The 25,129-nt window shown below is 40.9% G+C and overlaps 1 protein-coding gene across 1 annotated transcript in view; it reads left to right on the top strand.

Moving 5' to 3' along the window:
• The window catches only part of CACNA2D3 (calcium voltage-gated channel auxiliary subunit alpha2delta 3), an 824,272-nt gene that overhangs the window by 671,863 nt on the left and 127,280 nt on the right, over positions 1-25,129 (top strand). Inside the window, exons 26-27 of the mRNA XM_044754812.2 lie at positions 4,388-4,509; positions 7,140-7,220. Coding sequence (XP_044610747.1) covers positions 4,388-4,509; positions 7,140-7,220 — 203 coding nt within the window. The remainder of the gene's footprint in view (positions 1-4,387; positions 4,510-7,139; positions 7,221-25,129) is intronic.

Genomic DNA, 25,129 nt, shown 5'->3' with positions numbered 1-25,129 from the left:
CCCCACACCCAGGGGTGGGCAGTCTGGTGGCACTCGGGTTTGACAGTGTTTCCTTGTGCTTTCAAAGAGACCCAAATGGACAATGGGCAGAGCGTCACCAAGTCTAGTACCCAGATGCCCTTGAAATCACTGCTGAGTCCCTGTATCTTCAGAGAGCCACAGGGCCTTAACTCTTCAAATAGGTATTTGACCAGAGTTGGTGTGAGCCTGGGAAATCTCTTCTGAGCCCATTAATAAGTTTTCTCAATGTCTTCTCTGAAGCAAGAGACATGATTAGAACAGAAACAAATGGAATCTGAGATTCAGAAAGTTTTCAAAATGTGTGTGGGAATGCAGAGGTTACCAGAGAACCTCATATCCCCTGACCATTGGGGTCCTTGGCAGTGAATAACCAAGCCACAGGGACAGAGCTGGCCCAGCAGGGGCCCACCCAGGAGATGCTCCCTTCCATCAGGCCCAGTCCAGCAGTTGCCTCTGTTAGATGAGGCCCTGACACCAACCATATGATCTCATAAAACCAAGTCTGGTAAATGGTAGCTCCATAGATTTTTAGATGTTTTGTGGACTGGCTTTTAATTTCTGCTCGAGGACTCTTTCTCAGCATCTCAAATTTCTCATTTATGAAGTTGACCATAGCTGTGACTTGATTTCTTTCCAAGCCCTCTTTAGCCCTTTACTTCCAATCAATTATTTTTCCAGAGGACAAGTTCCTAGGAAGGACTAGAAGTGTCGAATACATATAGCCTTCTCCCTTTAGGATCCGGAGAGGCACAGGGAGACCCAAGAACAGATTTTCTAATGCTCAGATAGGAAGCCTGTTTGTTTTGAGATTAAAACAAACAAAACAATAACAACCATAAAATGTGGCACCTTGCTAGTCTGATATCTGGGTTATTATGACAGATTTGAAAGATAGCAGAATCACACTCAAGACTGCTGGGATGTGCACCTGGCTTGTCTTACTCGTTGCTTCACATTCTGCATCTGAAAAGTGGGGTAATGATCTTCTGGGTTATTGTGAGGATCAAAACATTATAGATATAAACCTGCTTTGGGAAGCTAAAAATACCCACAACCGTGAGTTCTGTTCCCTGTGATATTACTGTGATCCAGAGTGAGTACTCATTGGATATCTGAATGGATGAAATAATTCATCTGTGTTCAAGAAACTCATACCATTAATTCCTTTAGAGGACCTTGACATCCATTGTCTTAGGATCTATTACCTGCCTATCCCCTTCAATCAAATGGTGTTCATTGAGACCCAACTAATTGGATACACTCTATTAGCCAAGACTAGAAAACTTTTATCATTTCTTCCTTTTTTTTCCCCAAAGAAGGTACACAAGCAAAAGTTTGAAGTGATGGGGAGAGTACTAGATAATATAAAGTTCCCACCCCAGAGGCAATTTGTACTCATCAATCTCCTACACTGGGATTCCATCTTCTACCCCTATCACCTGTTTCTGGAAGTAGGTCAATTGTAGCTCATGGCCTCTGGAACATCATCCCATTATTAACGATATATTCTGTGCCTTCAGTGTGGCCTCCTCTTGGATCACAGGTAGCACACACAGCATCAGGGCTGTCAGCTTCCACATGATGGTCCCTCCTCTCGCCGCAGTCCTAAGTCTAAGATACAACCACTTCACAGCTTCCATTTGAACCACAGAGAATAAAAGAAACTCTTGGGCTTTAAGAATACCATATAAAACCATATATTTGTTCTACCCATGTTTGGTTTACACAGCCCTTTCACATATGGTGTCAGGTAATTCTGGTAGTATCCTGCTAAGTGTAATATTATTATTCTGATTTTGTACATAAGTAAATTGGGCTCAGAGACCCAGTAACTGACCCAAGTAATTCCCTCAAGGTCATTCACCTCTGCCTAAAGCCTAGACCTGTCTCACACAACACACCAGCTTGTAGTATGCAGAAGCAGGCTAAACTTCATCTTATCCAGGGAATTCTTTCTTCCTGAAGAACATTTCCAGGGATTCTGGAGAATCAGATCTCTCCTTCCTGTTTCTTTCTGAATCATTACTTGGTAGTTGGCAGGGACCCCCAAGGGTTTTTGGCAACCAGACCCTCTCACATTAACACCAGAGCTCATGGAGATCAAGTGCTGCAGGCTCCTGCTTGCTGCCCCGCGGCCAGCATGGCCCTGGGCAGCAGACACTATCACCTGCCATCCCCAAAGCCTGAATGTCACCATCAGTCTAAGTAAGGACCACCCTACACCTTCTAACCCAGCTGTTACCCCACCTACCATGCTTGGAAAAGGGCTCCAGTAGCACCATTAACTGCTGCATGAAAAGGCCACCCTCCTTGCTGTGGTTATATGCGTCTCCCCCCTGGACAGAGCTGACCCGAGTGAAAAGGCCTTGGCTGTGCCCATGGCCCAGCATGGAAGGCAGCTGTTCACCCACCCCGGGCTGGGCAGCAGAGTCTCCGTCATGCACGTGTCCAAGTCAGGCTCATGAAGAATCTCGTATCTAAATGAAAAAGGTCACATTTTGCTTTTTGTGAAACTTGATGATTTCAGGATCAGGAAACATCCGCTGAACATAGCGATGCCAAGAGGAGCTTGTCTGTCACATCAAGTCTAGAACTCTCTACGTCCAGCATTCTGAATGGCATAGAGATTTCTGCACCTTCTCAATCCCACTTATGACTCCAGAGTTGGCCTTCTGAATGAGAGCAGAGTGCTTTTTGCCAATTTAAAAGAAGTTTTTAATTTCTGGAGTGTCATTATGTCAGTCAGAGTCAGTAAACAAATGTTGGCAGCAATGTTGGAGCATTTTTGGTCTCTTGTGACCAGTTCTGGTAGCACAAAGTTTTATGGGAATGTTAACAGAATGGAGCATTTATGTAGGAAGGTGGCCATACTGGTGAGGGATTTTGAAAGAATTAAGAAGAGTTATTTAGAAAAGATATTAAAAAATGGTTTTTAATATTGAGGACATCTTATCTGCGTATGAGATTTTATTTATCCTGTGATCATTAGGCATATACTGAGTGCCTGATTAGTGTCAGGCCCTGGGGATATCAAGAAAGATAAGGTCTCTGTCCTTTGAAAGGAATTAGGACATGCTAGTGTAAGTTATAGGGGGCCATATTTCAGTGCTAAGAACTTTGAGGTGGCCTCTAATGATGTAGGCTTCCTCTTGAAGGAGTGAGCTCTACATCTTTGGGAGAAATCAAGGAATCACTGGTAAGCCATTCCCTAAAATTACAGAATACTTTCCTGGAGCCAAATTCAATAAGTTTCTAATAATCAACTAGTAATAATTTACCCAACTCCATGCTGCAAACTGCTGAATTGAAAGTGGTGCCGTTTCTGGTTCAACCAGTGACCTTTTCCCTATGTACGTATTGTCCCCTGATTGGTCTCCTTTAGAAAGATCTCTGCAGTGTGTGGACTAGCCAGGCAGTCATTTTCTCCCCCTGAGTTGTGCCATATCAGCCAAGATGAGGCACTCAGGTGCTGGAGGGTAAACGTGAGGTTCGAGATAAGTCAAGCCAACAAACACGAATTGGGACTTCAGTGTGTTTAAGGCTCTGTGGAAGGGTGCAAAAAGGTGAACAAAAGCTCCTTTCCTCAAAGATCTTGAGAGAGTTGGGATGGGGACGTGAAGGCTGCCGATAAGGCCAAGGAAAGAGCGGGCTGTATGAGAGTGAGCGAGGCTGTGGGGTCCCAGCATGGGGCAAGACCTTGCATGTGTCTCTGTGGATTCGTGTGGTAGTCAGTCTTTGAGGCACACCTTGAAGTGAGTATGATTTGGACAGGAAGAGATGGGAAGGAGAGTGCACGCACCCTTCCAGATAGAGCTGGGCACCATGGGCACTTGGCAGGGAGGCAGGGAAGGGTGAGGGATTTGCAGAGGGGACCAGAGCAGCCATGTTTGGCTGGAGAGTTGGGAGGTGAGGGAAGAAGGGAGCAAAGATCCCCACGTGCCTGCTTTCCTCCTTTACACTTTTTCTAAGAAGTGTAAGATTTACTTTAGAAGTTGATCTTCCCAAGGCTATGTGTTCATGTGTGTGGATTTTGAGGAAAAACAAAGCTTTCTGACTACTCTTTGGTTTTCCGATCTTTCTGGAGGCTTTGCTTATTTGCTTGCTTTAGACACTAAGATAATTAGTGCACTCGATATACTAGGAAAATCGTTTCATCCACTGGGAGTCTGACTGCCAGGGCTCTACAGGTTTTTGTGAGTAATCTGGGGTGCACAATCTTACGCAGATCCCCTCTGCACTGAGAAAGGCAGGTTGGGGTTCTAAAAGCCACTGCTGTTTTTACCCAACAAAGGCTATTGGGATGCACCTGTGTCTGGCTTTTCCCTGCTGAGTGGTGCTATGCTCTCTTATTCCTTTCCATCCCAAGGGACTTTCTGAAAGCTGGAGACAAGGAGAACATTTTTAATGCAGACCATTTCCCTCTCTGGTACCGAAGAGCCGCTGAGCAGATTCCAGGAAGCTTCGTCTATTCGATTCCGTTCAGCACAGGTAGGTGTCCTATTGGAGCCCCGGCTCTGTGCATCTGATCCTGCTGGCCTGGTATTGTGTCCAGAGTATGGGGGAGTAGCCTGAATGCTGAGGGGAGCCAAGGTCAGCCTGGAGAACTGATGGTGAGTGTTGGCCTAGTGCTGAACCAGTGACCTGTTCCGTAAGTGTAATGGCCCAAAATAAAATGAAGCTTTTTGCTTAACCAAAGAGCGCAAAGAGCGTTTCAGGAAGCTGGTCTGGTATTCTGTAGTCTGTGGAATTTGAATACAAACTTCTGAGTAGACTTTCTTTTAATGTTGTCATGTCCCTATTTAGAGAAAGTTCAGGCAGGTGCAACATCCTTTGCCAGAACCTTCAGCAAGTCACATCACCTCGGAGGCCCGCAATTCCCCATCAGAACTGAATTGATCTAAATCAACATGCAGGAGTAAGGACTAAGACTTTGTATAGCCTTGCGCTATCCTGACAGAGGGCTGCAGTGGCCAAGAAGAAACACGTAGCCAATGATTTTTCCAGTCCTAAGATTTTATGATATTATAAAAAAAATTAAGGTCACCTATCTCCACAAAAGAACTGAACACTGTCTTATTTCAACCAGTTTTAGAAGCAAGACAAACTGGAAATACTTTTCAGTTGTCCTTTGCTTTTTCTTGTCTCACGCATCCCATATTTTTGGTGCTCATTCTGTGTAAGGCTCTGTACGGTTCATTGTAGAAACTTCAGAGATGAATAAGACCTAGTCCTATAAACTTGGATTGCTCTGGACAGTTCAATCTGTACTTATGTTTTATATCAGGGCCTTTCGTATTAATCTTTTACAAGGATTCCTAGGTCAACCCTGATGGAGACTCTCCAGTGCTCAGTGTCAAAGCCCCCTCCCTGAGTCTTGGCGCTTGCCCAATATCTGAATGAAAACATCTTCTTTTGAAATTTGCAGAAGACATGTTGACAAGAATTATCTAGTAGTTAGTTGAATGGACTCATTAGGAAGTGGGCCCATCATTAATGAAGATTTTCAAGGAAAGGCCAAATGTTATTGTAGAAATTCTCTCACTAGGTGGGATTTTAGACAAGACTATCAATTAGGTTCCTTTCAGGTCTGAGATTCTTAGAGTCTGTGCTCCTTTGCTGACAGGCCCATGTGTACTGTCCATACACACGTGTGTTTTCTCCAATATAGGTTTCTAGGAGACTAAGTGTCTTTCTTTATGTTTATCCGTATCACTCTTTATTACTGGAAACATCGCCTAAGGCAGCGGACCTTCTCATTCTGCTGCACGCCGACAAGAATAACGTCTTCTTTTATCATGCAGTCTCACGGTACTTTATTTTCATAATCCTCTAAGGAAAAATATAGAACTTAGCTTGCTAGATCTGGACTGGAATCATCTAGTTATCCTTTGGGACAGTTTTGGACAAGGAGAAAGAGCTGTGGGAGGTGCCAGCAGCCCCCATGAGTGCTTCGTATGTGCCATGGCCCCTCCTGTCACTTTGCTTTGTTCACCGTTTTTCCTACAAATTATTAAATTTCCCAAGAACTATGTCTGGAAAAAACAAATTCTGATTAATTAAGGCTGTTGTCTAATTGGCTTTTGGCAAGTGGGGCTTTCATTGAACTTTCAGGGAAATAATATAATGGAAAGGAATTTACCTTGTTCATGGAAAATTTATAGATGATGTAACATCTTAGGAGATTTCATGGCCCCTTTAGATTCAAGGAAAATGTTAAAAATCACCAAGTACAAGTGTTGTGGTGGAGCTCTCATGTTTTTCTATTGTGTTTTGAATACCTGTACACACTGGGAAAGAAGCTGGTTTTTATTACTGCTTAGACTTGGGCCAGGAGAAAATTCTTAATTGCTTTGGTCATAAATGTATTCAAATTCAGGTCTGTCTTCTCCTTGCTTCTCAATTCCATTGGATTCCATTCAACTCACATTCACTGAACACCTTTTATAAGGCAGGCACTAGACTAACAATTATTAACTATAAGCATTAAAAATTTGTGCTCAGCATCTTTTAATTCAAGGGTATTGGAACCATTGTTAGCACTGGAAAATCTCTTAATACTAATGCCATATTGTTACCACATTAATAAGAGTTTGGAGTAAGGATTACATTTCAGTTCTATCCCTGTTTAGAATGGTTTTGCTAAGAAAAACTGGGCTTGAAATTAGACTTTCATAAATCGGTAAAGTTTTAACCAACAAATCAGAGCTGAAGTTCTCAACTTATTGTCAAATAATTTCAAAATTTTATCTCATGTCGCTCTCCATGGCTATATTTAGAAAGGCAATATAAATGTGATTACTGGCACAAGTAAACACTGTAATTAGTAACCACAAATTAGAAAAAGTGTGGTCCCGCCATGGTGGTTAATGATTTTGGTGTGAAGAAGCTGGACATTCCCCAGTGCGGGTGGTCATAACTTGGTACATTGATTCCTTCAACTGAGAGGACTGGTGGCTCCTCAGCGCCTATGGCCTAACAGAGTAGACTAACTCTGGGCTCTGGGAAATGAGCCCCAGCACAGTCTGCAGAACTGGTGATTGTGAGCCAATACAATTACACTCTTAACATGAGCACTAGAGCTATCTCCATTTTTGTCACTGTGATTCTTCTTCTTACAGGAACAGTCAACAAAAGCAATGTGGTGACAGCGAGTACCTCCATACAGCTCCTGGATGAGCGGAAATCTCCTGTGGTGGCAGGTAAACAATGGATTTCAGTTGATGAATATAAAGTAAGCATGGCATCCATTCATCTGGCCGGTCAACTACTTGTATGTACCAGAAAGCTGATACTGAAAGGAAAAAAAATTACTTCCTCCTCAGCTTGGTGTCATCTCCTCCAATCCAAGGCTCTGACAGCTGGTTGTGTTTGATGTAAAAACAGAAATTGTTCCCAGGACTTTTATTCTTAAACCCTGAGCCTGTAAGAAATTGTTGGTATGTGCAGAGGAGAATTTCTTGACAGTAGGTAGCATGCTCATTTAAAGTAAGCTCCAGATCTCCCACTTCTGTGTCATTAGGATAACAGCAGCATACGAGGAAATTGTGGGTTTGTTTTAGGCAAATACAAGCTAAAATGTGCACTTCTCTAGAGAGCCTGAGATTTTCATCACCCTAATCCCCCTGAGGAATTAGAATTAGATGTGTCTGCAGGTGCCCGGTTTGGGACCAGGAGAAAGCCAAAACATTTTACAATTGAGAGTCTTGAATTGTCAAAGAAACCTTGTCTCCTGTTTGTCCCATCTCTTTCACTCTCAAGAGTGTCAGTAGATGTCTGTGGCTGGCTGGGGGCTTTCCTTGGTGGTATTTGACCTAAAGGGCCAGAAATTGCCATAAGCCATCCTTTGAGGACAGCTGCTGAGAAAAGTGGAGACTTTTGTATCTGGCACATTGTCTATTTCTGATAAATAATTATTGAATGCATTGGGTGATGGATGAGTGAGACCCTCCAACACCATCCCGGTACTGGCTAGGTGTACCAAAGGGAGTCATTGTGTTTTGGGGCAGCCTCCCTCCATAGGTTGTACTGGAGGGTGACTTTGAACATCAACCTCTGTCTCTTCACACACTGCAGGTATTTGAAGGAATGCATATAGAGCAGACATGTTTGAAGTGGTTGTTCTTTGACTAGGAAATCCTGCTCCCCCCTCCGCCGCCCCACCCCTACTTTATTTCTGACTTAGCCTATGCGTGATAATTGTGTTAGCAGGGATTAAAAGATTGGAGGCAGTTGCCTGGTTATTCCTGGGTTATTGGGTATGGCAAGGAAGACAGTCTGATGTATCTGACCTGTAGCTCATCTTGAAGTAGGCAGACCTGTAACTAATCAGCCAGGAGATAAGGACTCTGAGGATTCACAGCTGCTGTCTTCAAATTTTGTCGCTTCGTGTCTCATGTTCCTTGAGGAAAGTAGGAGACAGGATCATTTAACTCAGCAAGATTTATTTTTGCTTAAAGGAGGTCAGACTTGCTTACTCCAGGCTGACCTAGCCAGCTAATTCTGGAGGCGTGTTATCTCCCTGGAGCTGGGGCCACATGCAGCAGCTGTCAAAGACATGGTCTGACCAAAGCTGTCTGTCAGCCTGTTTGAAATCTCTCTTTAAAACCTTTTCCTTGGGTTTCTCATTCAGGCATCATAAAGAATTCTCTCTGTTGGCCCTAACGTCACTGTGTCCATCCAATCCACTTCTGTCCAAGTTTACAAACTGTGCTCAAATGTTTCCAAATACCTTATATTTCGTAAATGTCTGTTTGGCTGAGGATGGGTGAAACGTGGACTCAACCTGGGCACCGCACATCCAGTCTGGAGAAGACCGTGAATTTTCCAGATGGTTTGCTGGCCTACTGTTGAGTTTTATAGCCAGCCAGAGACCACGGACAAGTTTAGCCCACCTTGGGGGGTGGAAGAAACATCCTCCTGTTTACTGCTACTCAGTATATGTCAACTGGTCCTCATTTTCAGAAGATAATTACAGAGCAAGATGAAGAAGCAAGGTCATCTGAGGAACTAGATTTAGTTCTTACCTTTTAAAACTGATGATTATTAATCTTCTTTTTTAAAGTGTGTTTGGTAGACATAAGATAAAACAGAATTACTCAGTTTTGGTCTTGAAGGCTACAATGGATGCAGCACCATGGAGGCAGTGATCTCAAGAGGACCTTTCTGTCTCCAAAAGCAGAGCAGCCTCTTCGGCCCTTCCCCCAGGTTTCATTGACTGACTCACCCATCAAGTCACTGTGTGATTAGGTTCGGTAACTTTCCTCTGTGTATTTTCCTTATATTAAGTAGACACTGTTTACCACTCTAAAATAAAAATGGCCATTTTAATTGGGGAGGAAGCCCTGTTTTGGCAGGTGAAGATGACTTTGTGAGCAGGCTTGTCCCCCACCAGTACACCTCCAACAACACATGGATACAGCCAACTGGCAGTAACTTGGAGTTTTAATGAAATCCTTGTGTTAAATTGAAATTTATCTGAAAGGAAAGGTGTACAACTTTGCAAATAATTATCAAGGACTACTTTGAAAGGCCTGTACTGCTCCCAGGCCTGATCCGGTATTCTCATGTTCATTGGCTACATGTGTCTGTTTGGAATAGAAAGAGTTTCTTGTTTTGTTTTGTTTTTTGTTTTATTCTCTTCTTTCTTTCTTTTTTCTTGTTTTCTTTTTTAAACAAAAACATTTAGATACTCATCTGTCAATGACATCTTTGAAGAAAGGGCAGTCAAACTGGGCAGAATTCCATTTATACGTCAGCCTCAGTGCATAAATGGGCCCTATCCATCTTCTTGGCCTATGACATTGCTTACAGTCCTTCTCTTGAGGAACCTGCCAACTCTCCAGCTGCCACTAGCATGCTGAATTTTCTTAATTGCTTTCCCACTGCAAAGGGAGAAGTTGTAGGACTTTCCCTGTGGCCTATCAATTCTTTCTAGAGCCCTGGAGCCTTCTGTATCTATCACGCCTCTAATCCACTTTTCTGTTGTTATTGGAAATGCAAATCTTTGACTATAAGGTCCACATAGATTTGTTACTCACTCTATAACTTGCTAAATGTGTGGTCTTGGGTCTCTGAAGTTCTTGCTAAAATAGGATTAGGATTATTACCTCCCTCACCTTACTCTGGGTTGATTTGGGGATAAAATGTGAAAACAAACACAATACCCGAATATGAAGAAGTATACAAAAGCTGGGATTTGGGGTGACTCGTTTTTATCTTCAAGTTGGCAGCGTATTTGTTCATTCACTCATTTATTCAATAAATATTTTCTGACCTCCTGCTTTTACCAGGAACTCTAGGTAGAAATGAATAATAACAAGGCCTTGAAATTGACTCTCCCTCTCGCCCCCTCTCCCCTCAAGAGACCTGTAAAATAGCAGTTATTTTTAAAGTTGTGTCTACACAGGGCAAGTAAATTGAAAAGCTGAACCATTATCTGGAAGGTACTAGAAGTCAAAGACTTTGTTCTTTTTATCTTCTGTCACTTACAGTATAACCCAATGGAGTACTTGAAGCATAGTGGATTGATCCTCAATAAGAATTCTATTAATTGAATTGAACTTGCAGAAACCTGTTTTGCCCTCACTTAGTTATTATTGACTTGAGTTCCGTAAATTACCTAGATCATGGCATTAATTCTGCTCTCTACTCTCAATGGAGAGTCATAGTCACTACTTCTACCATGGTAGGATGAAGTGACCCGGAGAAGAAAAGAAATGCAGAGTGGGGAGTAAATAAGCCAAGTTGGAAGGTGTAACTATACAGGGAACTTCCTCCCCTCCTTGGAGTGTTCTCTCACCTCCCTATTCTCCTTCTAGACTCTCCCTCTGACGAATACAAAATACCTAATCTCAGTTTTTGTTAAGAAGTTCAAATTTCTGGATTTTTAAAATAATAGATAATAATTTCTGAATTATTTGCATTTGCTTTAAAATATAAATTTTAACCTATCAAAATCTAAAATCTCTCCTAAAAATGTTCCAGTTTGATTTCTTAAATAAATTATAAACTCTCCAAAGGCAGGGACTGTCCCAATTATCTTTTTATTCACAGTGCTGAGTAACAATGGCTGGGATGTGATAAATTTGTCAAAAATATTAACTGAATAAATGACGTGAGGAAGATGGGATTCATTTTCCCCTGCTGTATGTAGGCACATAAGCTTGCAAATTTTACTGTCCAGACAGTGGGAACACAGTACTTGACTCAAACTCTAGGAGAGGCACTCAGCAGCTAAAACTCCAGTCGCCACTGTAGTAACATGATACAGACCCATATGATATTTTAAAGAATAGAAAAACAGTTAGTGTCCCATCCTAATGGCAACTGTGTTGGCCCAGTAGTTACCTCTGCATCAGCAGATGTCTTCTCTGAGATCCAGGCATCTAACATGATGCTTAGAATAGCTAATCTGCTCAGCAGCAGAAAGAAATAGATCATAGACATTAGAGGCATTGGTTTCTTACAGAAACAGGTTTTTCTTAAATAAATTTATTGAAGTATGATTTACATACAAAAAATTCACCTGTTGTAAGTGTAAAATTCAATAATTTTTAGTAAATTCTGGGGGGCTCTGATCTGCTGGTCTATTCCTTTACAAGGAATACAGACCACCTTAGATCCACTCATTGGAGGAAATTTGAAAATGGAGGGTGAAGTGGTCTCATTTGCATAATTCTAGGCAGTGTGATGAAGAGGAATGCTTGATGTTGGGACAGAAAGTCGTATTTTTACCAGCTAATTAGGAAAGAGATTAACATCATTGACCATTAGCTATTGTCAGTTATGTGCTGTTTAAATTTGAGTGTGCTATTTAATACAGACTCTTCATTAGAAGCGGATGAATAATATTGGCAAAACATTAAAAGCAAACATTCAGCTTGACAACATTCTTTTGGTGGGATATCACATATTTTGTATATATGAGTTAATTAGTATGTCAGAATTTTTGTGTCCAGTCTGCATGGATAAATCTCTAGTTTGTTTGATCTGAGCAAAGAGAGTGTTTATCTTGGGAGAAATTAATACTTATTGATTAAACCAGTAGTTCTCAATCAGGGGCGATTTTGCTCCCAGGGAGACATTTGACAGCATCTAGAAAGGTTTTTGATTTTCACAACTGGTTAGGAGGGTGCTGCTGGCATCTAGTGGGTAGAGAACTGGAATGCTGATAAACATCCTACAAGGCACGGGACAGCCTCTCACAGCGACCAAGAATTATGTTAGTAGGGATGAGATTGAGAAATGCTGGGTTACACTGACAAGCAAACTTCAACTCTTGGTGCTTTCAAATTGAGTGTTTTCCCTTCTAGGCTCATTTACAAAAAGATATTGTTTCAATTCTTCATTTTTAATTAAATCATTCAATAAATATATATCTAGCTCCTACTCTGTACCTAGCACTGGGGCTGCAGCTGTGAACAAGCACTCTAGAGGGCATTGTGGAATGTGACTGGGATTGCTGGTTGATACAATGAGAGGACATTATTGGCATCCCATGGCCAGAGGCTGGGATGACAGCTGCCCAGTGAACAATTATTTCACCCGGATGCTGCAGCACTGCCTGAGAATACCGAGCAAGACCAAGTTGCTGCCAATGGAGAGCGTCCATTTGTGGGGGAGACAGACAACAGACAAATATTGCATGAATGGAGGGAAAGAACAAAGAAAGGAATAAGGAAGGGAGAGAAGAGGGAATTTCCAGTAGTGGTAAATGCTCTATAGAAAACATCCGGATAAAGAGATGAAGTGTGGTTGGCAGTGGCAAAGTCAGGGACGCATGCTCCTGTTTATACATACATGTGTATAGGTGTGTGGCAGGGGCAATGCCTCTCCAGTTTGGGAGTGGAGGGCCTTAGAGAAGGCCTCCCTAAGGAGGTGACAGGAGCGGAGACCTGAATAATGAGATGCAGCCATCGTGCAAAGATCTATGGGAAGAGCTTCCAGGCAGAGAGAACAAACTTCTATAAGAATCTTGAACACGATCCCTCATACGTGTGTGGATGTGTTCCAGGCGGGTACTCAGCGACACGAATGAGTCTTTCAGGTTTGGGGGTATTTACTAGGATCTAAAAGCAGGGCAGGTGGGCAGATGATCCAGGGAGGTGGGGAGCCCAAGGCAAGTCTTTGCTCTGAATGTCAGCTATGAGATCCGGCTTTTTATGTGTTCGGCATTTGTTTTTTTAAACTGGTTAGGAGGGTGCTACAAATGGGGGCAACGCAGGGACAAAAGGAGGTCTAAGACAGTAGGACTGACAACAGCAAACTTTATCTAAATGGATTAGTAATGTAGCTACTGATTATGCTGTGTTTTAAGTCTGCAACAGAATCTGAGTCAGAGTGGGCCAGTAGAACAGCTGCTCTGCATATCTTGATAGCCAGACGGGGCATGGTGAGGATCATTGCTCCAAGAGTAAAAATAGCCCAGAGTTTTGAGAAACTGGATCCTCCATGCTAACCCTCCAGAACAGTCACTCCCAAGAGTCACCATCCTTTTACCAACCTTATCAAAAGCCCTAAAATCATCCTCCACCCAAAAGTCAGCAGCAGAATTTTGGTGTAACAGGTCCTCGTACCTGGCTTGAGTGTTCTGACTTGGCAAGTTAAGACTCCTCCTTTTGAGATCGTGGTGATATTTGGACATGCAAGCCAATGTGAACCAAGGATTTAGGAGTGAGCACAGGGTCATCTTCCCCTCATGCTCTGGGCCTGAGTTTTCACATTTGTAAAACTAGACTGATAGGTACTTCAGTTAGATTTCTAAAAGCCTAGTTTTTAAAGATGGAGATTTGTTTCATCATCACAGAAAAAGAAAGGAATTAACCAATAATGGAGTATTTCTCACATCCAGATTCAGTCTGGCTTTGGGGGTCCCTCTGGTTCCTGTTGAGAGAAACAAATGAGTTTACATATATTTAAAGCTTGGTAAATGCTTATAGTTGAGTGATCAGTAATGGTTACCTGCTAAATTATTACTCCCGTTGTTATGTTATTAAGAATGACTGTATGCTACACCCACCATCACTCACTAGCCAGTGCTCATGCCATGTGCTGTTCTCTGTGGAAATCTGCACAGAGAATGTCATTACAGTGTCTGGACATGTTTCATAGTAAAACTTTGAAACTCACACTTTCATGTACCTTTGCCTTAGAATAGAAGTTGGCAAACTACAGCTCACGGGACCAAATCTAGGCTGTTACCTGTTTTGTCTCATTTTGTTTTTTCGCAGTTTTATTGAGATATATTTCACATACTAAAAAATTCACCTATTTAAATTGTACAGTTCACTGGGCTTTAGTATATTGACAAAGTTGTGCAACCATCACCACAATCTTATTTTAGAACAATTTCAACATCCCAAAAAGAACCCTCCATCTACACACACCCTCAATCTTGCTATCCCACTCCCCACCTTAGCCCTAGGAAACCACTAATCTACTTTCCATCTCTATGGATTTGCCCATACTGGACATTGCAGATAAATGGAATCACAAAATATGTAGCCTTTTGTGTCTGGCTTCTTTCACTTAGCTTAATATTTTCAAGATCCACCCATGTTGTATCATGTGTGAATACTTTGGTTTTTTATTGCCAAATGATATTCCATTTATGTTTATCCTCTTACTATTCAATGGACATTTGGATTGTTCTGACTTTTTAGTTGTTATTAGTAATGTTGATATGAACAGTCATGTACAAGTGTTTGTCAAGATACATGTTTTCATTTCTCTTGAGTAGAGACCTAGGAGTGGAATTGTTGGGTCTATGGTAACTCTACATTTGATAGTTTGAAAAACTGCCAAGCTATTTTCCCAAGTGGCTGCATTATTTTACATTCCTGTCAGCAGTGTATGAGGGCTCTAATTTTCTACATCCTCACCAGCACTTGCTATTGTCCATCTTTTTTATTTTAGCCATTTTAGTGGATGTGAAGTGATTTGCATTTCCCTAATGACTGATTATGCTGAGCATCTTTTCGTGTACTTATTGACCACTTACATATCTTCATTGGGGAAATGTCTATTCAGATCCTTTGCCTATATGTAAATTGGTTATTTGTCTTTTTATGGTTGAGATATAAGAATTCTTTATATACCCTGGATGTAAATACCTTGTCAGATATCTACTAGCTGTTTTTGTACATAACATTTTATTGAAATACGGCCATGGCCATATCGTCTATAGACACCTTCCTACTAACATGGCAGAGGTGAGGAGTTGGATGGAGACCATATGCACTACAAAGCCAACAATATTTACTACCTGGCCCTTTATAGAAAAAGTTTCCAATCCCTGCTTTAGATGAAAATACGTCACAGTCTATTAAAAAAAAACATCAAGTGCTGATTTGTTCACTCACTTATTTCACCATCTGTTTATCTTATAAAAATGAAGTGGATATTTAAATCAGAGGCTATACAAGTAGATGTTGAAGACAGAACTTCATGTATCAGAAGGTGTCCGTCAGTTGTGCCTAATGTTTTTGTATATGTGGTTACACAGAAATCCCAATCAAAGATCCTAAGCTTACTAAAAATACATGCTCTCGTTGTCAAGCAAGACAGTGATTTTCTTAATCTTCACTCTACTTTATAAACCTCTGAACGTGTAATCAGCATAATGCTTGGTAGAACATTCGAAATGCCCTCACATGCTTTGGTGGAAAACAGTTTTTGGGATTTTTTTTTTTTTCCAACATGGCTTATGAGAGATTTTGGGATTTATTTAGCCGCCTTTATCCAGGCAAATCTCCTACTGACCTTGTTGGGATTTTGATCTCAGTTAAGACTAGATTATATATGACTCATGCTAAGTGAAGGGCCCTTAGAGGATAAATGAGCATTTCCCCTCCCTGGGAACAGAGAGACAGGCATAAGCAGAATCTGCAGCAGGAGCATAAATGCTTTGACAGTCATCTGTGGACTTCCTTGCTCATGGAAAATGCTTTGGCCAGTCTGTGGCAGGAAAGGGACAGTGCTGATCAAAGGCTTTTTGTTCCCAGGGCCTCCCAAAGTTTGCATTCCCCATGAGCTCCAGGCTTCTATTCTGGGTGAATAGATCTGCATGAGGTCAGGATCAGTGTCTGAATGCCATTCCTACTTCAAGGCCAAATTTTATGTGAGCAGGCTCAAGCAGATGTGAGTGTTTATCTCTAAAATTAAAAAGAAATTTGAGAATGAAAGTGCAGTGCAATGATGATTTTGTATGCTTTTACTTTACTAGACTTCTTCCACCTAATTCCAGATTTTTGCTGATATAGTCAGGTTTTGAAGCCAAAATTATTTTTGTTGTTAAACTGTTTTATTTGTTATGTGTTCCTTATCCTTTTATGCTGTATACTCTTCCTGCTTCCTGTCTCCCATTCTTTCTGGAACTCAAGCCAGTCAGGTTTCATCCACAATGAAACATTTCTCATTAAGATCACCGTAACTTTCACATTGCCAAATCCAAAATTGCACTTCAAATGTTCATTTTTCTTGGTCTATCAGCAGCACTTGTCCATGTCGAGCACGTTCTCCTTGAAATATCTCTTTACTTGGTTGTTCACCTAACTTGCTGCTTACCCCTCCTTGGTCTCCTTTGCTGATTCCACTCATGATGGTAAATGTTGGAGGGCCCCAGGGGTCTCTGTCTGCCCCTCCTGTCCAGTCTCAAGGTTTTAAATGCTATCCATAGGCTGGTAATTCCCAAGCCAAACCTCTCTCACTTGACTCACTCTTGACTACTCAGCGTCTCCACTCCTTCTCAAATAGGCCTATCAAATGCAATAGATGCCAAGTTGAAGTCCCAATTCCATCCACATCCTCCCCTCCACTCTTCCTCTGTAGCCTTGCTGATCGAGGTAATTCTAGTTATCTATTCAGTCCACGAACTTTGTAGTCATTCTTTTTTCTTTTAAAGTTTGTTATGGATAATATTGAATATACTCAAAAGTAGATAGAAACATAAAAAGAAACTCCGTGTATCCTTCACCCAATGACAGTAGCCATCAACCCATGGCCATTGTGCCCTTCAACCCCAATCCACTTCCCATATTATTTTAAATCAAATCTTAGTCATTAAATCATTTCACATTTCATCCACTAAGATTTCAGTATATATCTTTAAAGGATAAGGACTTCTTTGTATTTTAATATAACAAAACCATTACCACACCTAAAAATAATAATTTCTAATTACCTATTACCTAGTCAATTGTTTAAATTCCTAGTTGTCTCAAAAATGTCATTTTTATTTTTCACTCTGTTTGAACCAGGATCTTGAAGTCATTTTTGCCTCTTTCCTTTTGCTCCTACCCACAACCAGTCTGTCTATAAATCCCATTGGTTCTTTCTTCAAATTATGCACAGAATCTGACCACTTCTCAGTACCTCCAGTGCTACCCCACTGGGCCAGTTCACTCTCATTTCTTCCCAGGATTGTTGCAGTGGCCTTCCAAATGGTTCCCCTGCCTTCTTCCACCTCTGACCCCAACCACCCAATCTATTCTTCATAGGAGCCACAGCAATCATATTAAAAGATAGATAGTACCATGTCACTCCTCTATTCAAACGTCCCTTTTGACTTCCTAATTTACTCAGAGTTAAAAGCCAAAATACTCACAATGATCCATGTATTAGTTATCTTTTGCTGCATAATAAATTAGGCCAAAACTTAGCAGCTTAAAACTACAAAAAACTTACTATCTTAAAGTTTCTGTGAGTCATGAATCTGGATGAAGCTGAGCAGGGTCCTATGGCTCAGGGTCTGTCACAAAGGCTGCAATCAAGGTATTGGTCCAGTGTGTCTCATTAAGCTGCAATGAAAGTATTGTTGAGGGCTGTGGTCTCATCTGACAGTTCAGCAAACAGAGGAAGTGCTTCCACATTCACTCATGAGATCATCAGCAGGATTCAGTTCCTCCTGGGTTGTTGGACTGAGGGTCTCCTTTTCTCACTGGTGTTGACCAGAGGCCTCCCTCACTTCTTTGCCATGTGAATGTCTCCACAGGACAGTTCATAGTGTATAAGTTGACTTCCATCAGAACAAACAGGAGAGAGTGAGCAAGACAGAAGCCAGAGATTTTTTTATAACTTAATCTCAGATGTGATATCCTATCATTTTTGCCATATTCTGCTTTTGTTAGGAGCAAGTCACTAGGTCCAGCCCACCCTCAGGGAGAGGTGATGGCACAACAAAACAAGACAAATGTCATTTGAGAAACATGTCAAAAAAATCATAAAGTATTAGACCTGAAAATTAATTTTTAAATATTGTAGCCAAACTTTTATTTAAAAAATATAGAAACAGAGACACATGGATGTTAAGTGTTTTGCCCCAAAACATCTGTTAGCAACTTAAAGAACAGGAATTAGAACCACAATCTTTTGTTTTTCAGCTTTTCCAACTCTGTTTTTGACATCAATAGAACTTAGAAAATCTTTAAATGTGAAGATCAAGATTGAAAAATCACAGATAAATTCCAAGATTCTGCGACTGAATTACTGAGATAATAATAGATTCACCATCAGTAGAGGTCTCTTTATTTTAATTTTGATAACAAAATATTTGTCCATGAAATGGGTCACTAAAATATATTTGTTAGTAGAGGCGTTTCTCCCTCAAGTTTACTAGGCAGTGTATTAGTCAGGATAGATTAAGTTAGCCGACAACAACAAAGATCCCTAAAATCTCAGCAACATGACACAACAGAAGCTTATCTCTTGCTTTCAAAAGTACACTTATGGATACAGGTGACTCTCAGAGGCAGCTGTCCTACACCTACAAGTGTTAACTCAACATTCCAGGCTCCTATTCTAGCAATTAAATGCTTCTACCCAGAAATGACACACATGACTTCACTCACATTTCTCTGGCAAAAAAGAAAAAAAGGGAGAGGTGATTAAACAAGAGCATGAGTACCAAGAGGTTGGAATCATTGGGCATCATTTAAAAGCTGCCTGACACAACCCATAAGGTTCTACTTGATTGGACCCCTAGTTACCCTCTAACCTCAGCTCCTCCTACTTCCACCTTTGTCCACTCAACCACAGTCGCACGACCTCTTTGTTGTTCTTCAAACATATCAAGCTTGCTCCTGTCTCAGGGCCTCTGCACCTGTGATGCCTTCTCCCTAGGACATTTTTCCTCTAGACGTCTTCATCACTGGCTCCATCATATCTTTCAGGTCTCTGCTCAACTATTTTCTGAGAGAGGACTTTCTTGATCACCATATATTAAATAGAAACTCTTTCTCTCCCATATCCCTGTATTTCTGCCCCTCACACCTCCTTTTTCACCACCTCATAAATTTTTAATTTCTTTATCTTATCCCTCTGCTAGATGTTAAGGTCCATGTGGCGTATACTTCATATTTCTTCTTCTCTCCTTCGTTTCTGATACTTAGAAAATTGCCTGGCATGCAGCAGGTGCTTTGAACTTTGTTAACATTGACTTTGCATTGTTTTTAACCACCTTAGGAAAACCATTGAGACTTAACTCTTTAACTGATTTTAGTGCTTATCACTGGCACTTTAATAGCATGACTTCCGCATTTTTAAGTTCTTCTCACACTCTCCCGACTTCCCTTTCCTCTTGCTTTTTATAATTCATTCCTTGATCAATTAAAGTATATCTTGAGTTATTTTTCTCCAAAATACACAGTAGACACCGTGCTCCCTACGCCCTTGCTTATCTGAGAATTGCAATCTCAGTTTGGTCCCTTGTTAAGTTTTGCTTTTATTTGTTGGTTTCTAGATTTTAGAATTTTTAATTTGTTCTTAAAATTTGAAAATTTTAGCCAAATCTGTTTGTTTCATTTATTTGTTTTTCTCCAGTTTATACTGGTTGAGACTTATATGTGCCAGGTACTAACCTAGACTAACTGGATATTTTTTTCATTCGTCTCTCTTATAGTAAGTCTTTCTTGATCTGTTATGACTAGGGTTTTTCTTTAGCTTGGGAGAGATACCTTCTCATATTTTTTTTTCCTGCTGTTTGGTATGTTCTGATCTGTTTAGTGGGAAGGTCAAGTATTCATATATTGGTTCTTTACTACTGCTTTTGCATTTCTATCATCTTCTACTGTTTTCATCTCTGTTTTTTCCTGTTTTTCTTCTGTGTTCTGGGAGTGAGTATTCTCTATTATGTGTTCTATAACACTGTGTCAATATGTTGCAGTGTTTCTTTTGTACCTCTGATGATGACTGCAGTCGATTTTATTCATTTGTTACTTACTTATCTATTTTTATTCACTAATTATTTACTGTTATTAGCCATTGTTATTTTACTATTTTTTATTATGTTATGATTGTTCACTATTATTTATTCCTTCCTTCCTTGTAAAGGGATTGTGTGTCCTTGCCCATTGCCATGTCACTCATAGTACCTGCCTCCTGGAGCTGTATACTCTGTGCCTCATTAACTCTGAACTCAGCCATATGATATGATTTTGCCAGTGGAATGTGAGTGGGTATAATGTACACCAAATCCAACCAGAGACTTTAAAAATCATATTAGGAAATGGTTCAAAATAGATCTTTCATGCTTCTTCTGCATCTTGAGGGCAGTGTTGCCTTTCTTCCTTTTTTTTTTTTTTTTAAGTATCTTTTAGGGGGCTCCAAGTTAGGTTTCTTTCTTAGTGTTAACATCATTAAAATTAAAATATGTTGTGTTTGCCAGTGAACAGGGTAAATGGCTTCCCCTCAGTGTCCCTTCTTGTGGACTTTAGAGTACTCCCTGGAGACTAAGATGGAAGGCTAGTTGAGATACATGGCCCCTAGACAAATGGCGTGTTTAGACGTCTTCCGTTTAGTGTGGCCTTGCGGGGTTGATAGAGGATGCCACCTCCTGCTGCCTGGTAGTCTGACTACTTAACCTAGATCAAACAAAGTAATCTGTAGTTTTCATTTCTTATAAGAAACAGTAAATAAGAACTATAGCCCCTAGATTGTACTTATCTTATTGCCCCCTCTTCCTTTTATCATCCTATGATATGCTACATTGTTGAGATTCTTCATCTCTAGTGGATGAAGACAGCAAGATCTTAATAGCAAGGTTTGTAGGAGTTAAACGTCCTCAGATACCCACGTGGGAGGGAGTGGCTTCCCTCTGGGTTTTGAAGCCCGCTGTCTCAGAGGAAGGAATACCAGCATAAGGATGGGTGGGCTATTACTCTCTTCCTTTACATCCCACTCATCTGTGTTTGCTTTGGATAGTGGGCATTCCTCCTGGAGACTTGGGTGTCATTGACTGGTATTCCTAAGTTTTAGGATCCTCATAACTTTTTTCTTCTTCTATGTATTCATGAGTATTCCAATGGGAAACTTATTAGCCAGCATCTAATTGTATCATTTTCTCAAATAGCTGTGAGAAAGTGTCGCTGAGTTTCTTCCCCTCCCATTCTGAGAACATCTTTTCCAGTCCAGTGGAGTCACGGGTGATACAAGGACCCTCATTTTCCCATTTTGCCTTGGCTTTAGCTGGTTTCCTGGGTGTTGGTGGAACCAGAGCTCTGGCAGTGACATACTGATTGGTGGTTGGGTTTGTTTTATCTGCCATATTTTAAGGTAAATGCTAGTAGTGCCAGGAAAGGATCCCAAGTCTGACTTCTTCAAACCTGTCACATCCCGAAAAATGCCCACGTTTTGGCCTTGGGAAGACCAGCATCCAAATTCCCACTCCGCTACTTACTGATGGTGTGACCTTGAACAAATGACCCAAATAGTATTTCTTCACTATAACATGGCAATAAAATGCCCACATGTTTTAATCAATATAAGGATTAGAGAAAATGAAAATATTACACTTGGAAAACAGCTGCCACCAAATTGGGTGCTCAATAAGTGTTGATGGTGGTAGTATAAGTGTCTTTACCCAAATAATTAATATAATAATGTTATAGCCTTGATATTGTGGTCCACACAGAATGAATGAAGAATGGCAGGGATTGGCTTGGATTATCCATGCTCCTATAACTGTATTTATCAGGCCTGCACTTCATTATCTGTGTGACTTTGGGAAAGTTCCTTTCCTTTTCCATGCTTCTATTCCCAGTTATAAAATAAGGGCATGGAACTATATCAGGATAGCAAACAGGTTTAATCTCACATCAGCTCCAGTTGATCAGTAGTGGGTACGTAGAAAACAGATTTAAAAGTATTCTGAGACCTTGGCTGGGCTCAGTAAAGAAGTTTGCCATAATCTGTTAGCAATGTCTGAAATGGGTAGGGAGGCTCGTCACAGCTCTCCCAAAATTTGCCAGGCCTGGCCTAACGTCTCTCCAAGGACCTTCCCAATTCCCAATTCTCTGGTTCTTTTTCTGGGTCTTCTTGATGAGCCTTTGTCACTGGATGACATCCTATCCATCCAAATGAATATTCAGTGTCATCAAAGTGAAAAGTAGGTACGGATACGCCAGTGAAGAATCTGAAAGGACAGTGGTGGATTATGAAGTTGCTTCTTTGAATAGGATGGGGGTTTCTTTGAGACCTCCTTACAATTTAAGCACTAAAAAAAAAGCATTTTCATCAAAAGGGAAAACAGGATAGTTCCCTGAAGTTGTGCATAGCTTCAGTGATGCCGTGTGGGGTTGCAATATCATTTGCTGGTAGGTTTCTCTCTAAAAGTATTTAGCAATGGATACACTGGTAGATTCGATCAAACTAGAAACATTATGTCCTGATCTGCAATAGAAAGTTATAGGTTTCTAACAGTTGCATAATTATATTAATGTGTGCTACAGATAGATTATTTTATAAATTGATTTAGCCACTTCCTTTGACATTTAGGATCCAAGATGAGAGTGTCTTATTTCCAGGGTAACTTGATTAAGTCGAGTAATAAGATTTGATTTTCATGAATCTTCAGGAGGAAATTATGTGAATCACTTTTCAGTCTTCCATTTTTGTAAGGAAAAATAGAACACTCAGTTGTCCAGCGGCATTTTATCATCTTAAGCATAGATTCTTCCTGCAGGATCAGGGATATTTGCCTTAGGTTGAAAATCTTTCCAGGTATCGATTTGACACCAGGTCTTTCTGCACCATCTCTATGGCAGGGGCATCCTTCATACTCCCTCTTTACATGCCTCACTTCAGACAGCTACAGCATCTGTCGGGTCCTGCTATTATGAATCTGTGATCTCTGGCAAAACAAAAATCACCAATCTATGGCCATACGTTCCACTGAATATAATGAAAAAACTGTATTTTAGATAGTTTTCTCAGAAACAATCAACAGTTAATGTGGTTTTTGTTCACAACGTACCCTCAGCAAGGCTCTCTCATGGAAGGGCATTTTTATAGGGGAATCTGTGAATATGACAGCAGCAATAAACAGCTGAAAATAATCTGTGAGGCGTTTGCAAATTACCCCTCATGAGCTGTAGTGGTTGTGAAAGATAATTTGTGGTTCTCGCAGAATACTCTGCAAATTGGGTCTTTCATCTGCGATGTTTTTTACAGTTAAAACATTTCATTTCTCGTATTAACAAATGATAACTCTGCATTTGTTAATCTAAACAATTTGATTTATATTTTTCTGTGCTGAGAGACTGTTGACATTTCAGGGTAGGTAATTATTTTCATTGCCAACTGCTGTTTGTGGGGACTGTAGGCAAAAGATAGAAATATGAATATACGTATGCATCGTTTTAATCATTTTTCTTAAAGACTATACTCATAGAGCAGGAATCTGTTTGCCTGAGTTATCATCTGTACTTAGAAATCTAATAGGACTGGGTGTTGACAAGTGAGGATTCTAGCCACGTACAGGGTTTTCTGTGGTATTGGAAGCTCTCACGAGTAATCACTGTGGGCAGGGGGACGGGGTTGACCTGTAATGTCACCAAACCTCTGGCAGACATTGTACTTGCAGTCTTAAATCACAGCCGTGAGAGGAAGCCCGCATTATTGGCCTCAGTGGTTCCTAGCTTATGTAATATCTGTTCAAGTATCTCCGGGGTGATTGCCAGGATTACATGACAAATGCTCATGAGAACACCTCTCACCATGCCTGGTACGTAGCGCGAGCTCTTGAGACATTTGGTGAAGTGGGGATGACATATAAAAAGATCTTCTAAATTTCCTTTCTCATACTGCTTTCTTGGCCAAAGTCTCACATCCAGGGCAAGGGAAAGAAAGACTTTTTCACCTGGAACATAATCACTACATCCTTAGACCAGATGCTCAGCCTTGCCCACTAAAGCAGTGCAGTGAGGCAGAGCAGAAAGGAGACACCAGGGCTTGGAGCCGAGGCAACAGCTGGCTTTCTCGGGGGTCTCTTTTTGATCTTAAAACCCATGCTAATATTTCAATCTTCTCTTTATCATAGCCAGGTTTATTTTAGTACAGAAAAAACAATTAACATCAAAGTTTACATTTTCTCCCCCAGAAAAGTCATTTAGCAAAATTGCTACTCCAAAAAGATGGTCCATCTTTAGCTTTGGGGGTTGGGGACACCCTGGTTGTGAAGCACTGTAGGCAGTGGAGATGGCTTCTGTGTTGATTAGGGGTGCGTGGTGTGCGTCCTGCGCAGAGGCTGTGGTCGGTTCATCTGTCTGTTTCCCTCAGCATCTGTACACTGTTGGGCAAGGTTCTGGCTGCATCAGACAGGGAGAAAATACTCCTGCATGTGTGGACCTCCCATTCACCTTCCAGGTTAGGGAATGGACTACTGATTTAGGATCCAGACCAATTTTTACATGGTCTGAAGGAGTGAATGCAGAGCCAGTACCCTGAATGGCAAATATGTTTTATCCTTTGAACCAACTCCCATTGATTAGTTCTGGTTGCCTACAGTGCTGTCTTAACAAGGCATCTGTGGTACATCAGGGCTCAGCTGGGAGGAGTGCTGGAATTGATTAGCCATGTCTGTCAAGGCCTCTGGAGGGACAGCTTACCCTATATTTGCCATTCTCTGCTTTTGACATGTCCTTAACTCCTCTGTGTAAAATTATTTTAATACTAACAGGTATGAGATAGAGCATGATGAGAGAGAGCAAACAGATTCCACTTTAAGAAAATCTTGCATGAGAAAATGCAAATTTACAAAATGCATAAATCTGGAGCCAATTATTGCCATTACAGAAAGATTCCATGAAAGGTTCCTTTAAATAGCAAGCTCCCCTAC

The sequence above is a fragment of the Equus asinus genome, chromosome 21, assembly GCF_041296235.1.
Source record: "Equus asinus isolate D_3611 breed Donkey chromosome 21, EquAss-T2T_v2, whole genome shotgun sequence".
Lineage (NCBI taxonomy): Eukaryota > Metazoa > Chordata > Mammalia > Perissodactyla > Equidae > Equus > Equus asinus.
Note: the sequence above shows the minus strand (reverse complement) of the source record. Positions and strands in the feature narration are given on the sequence as shown.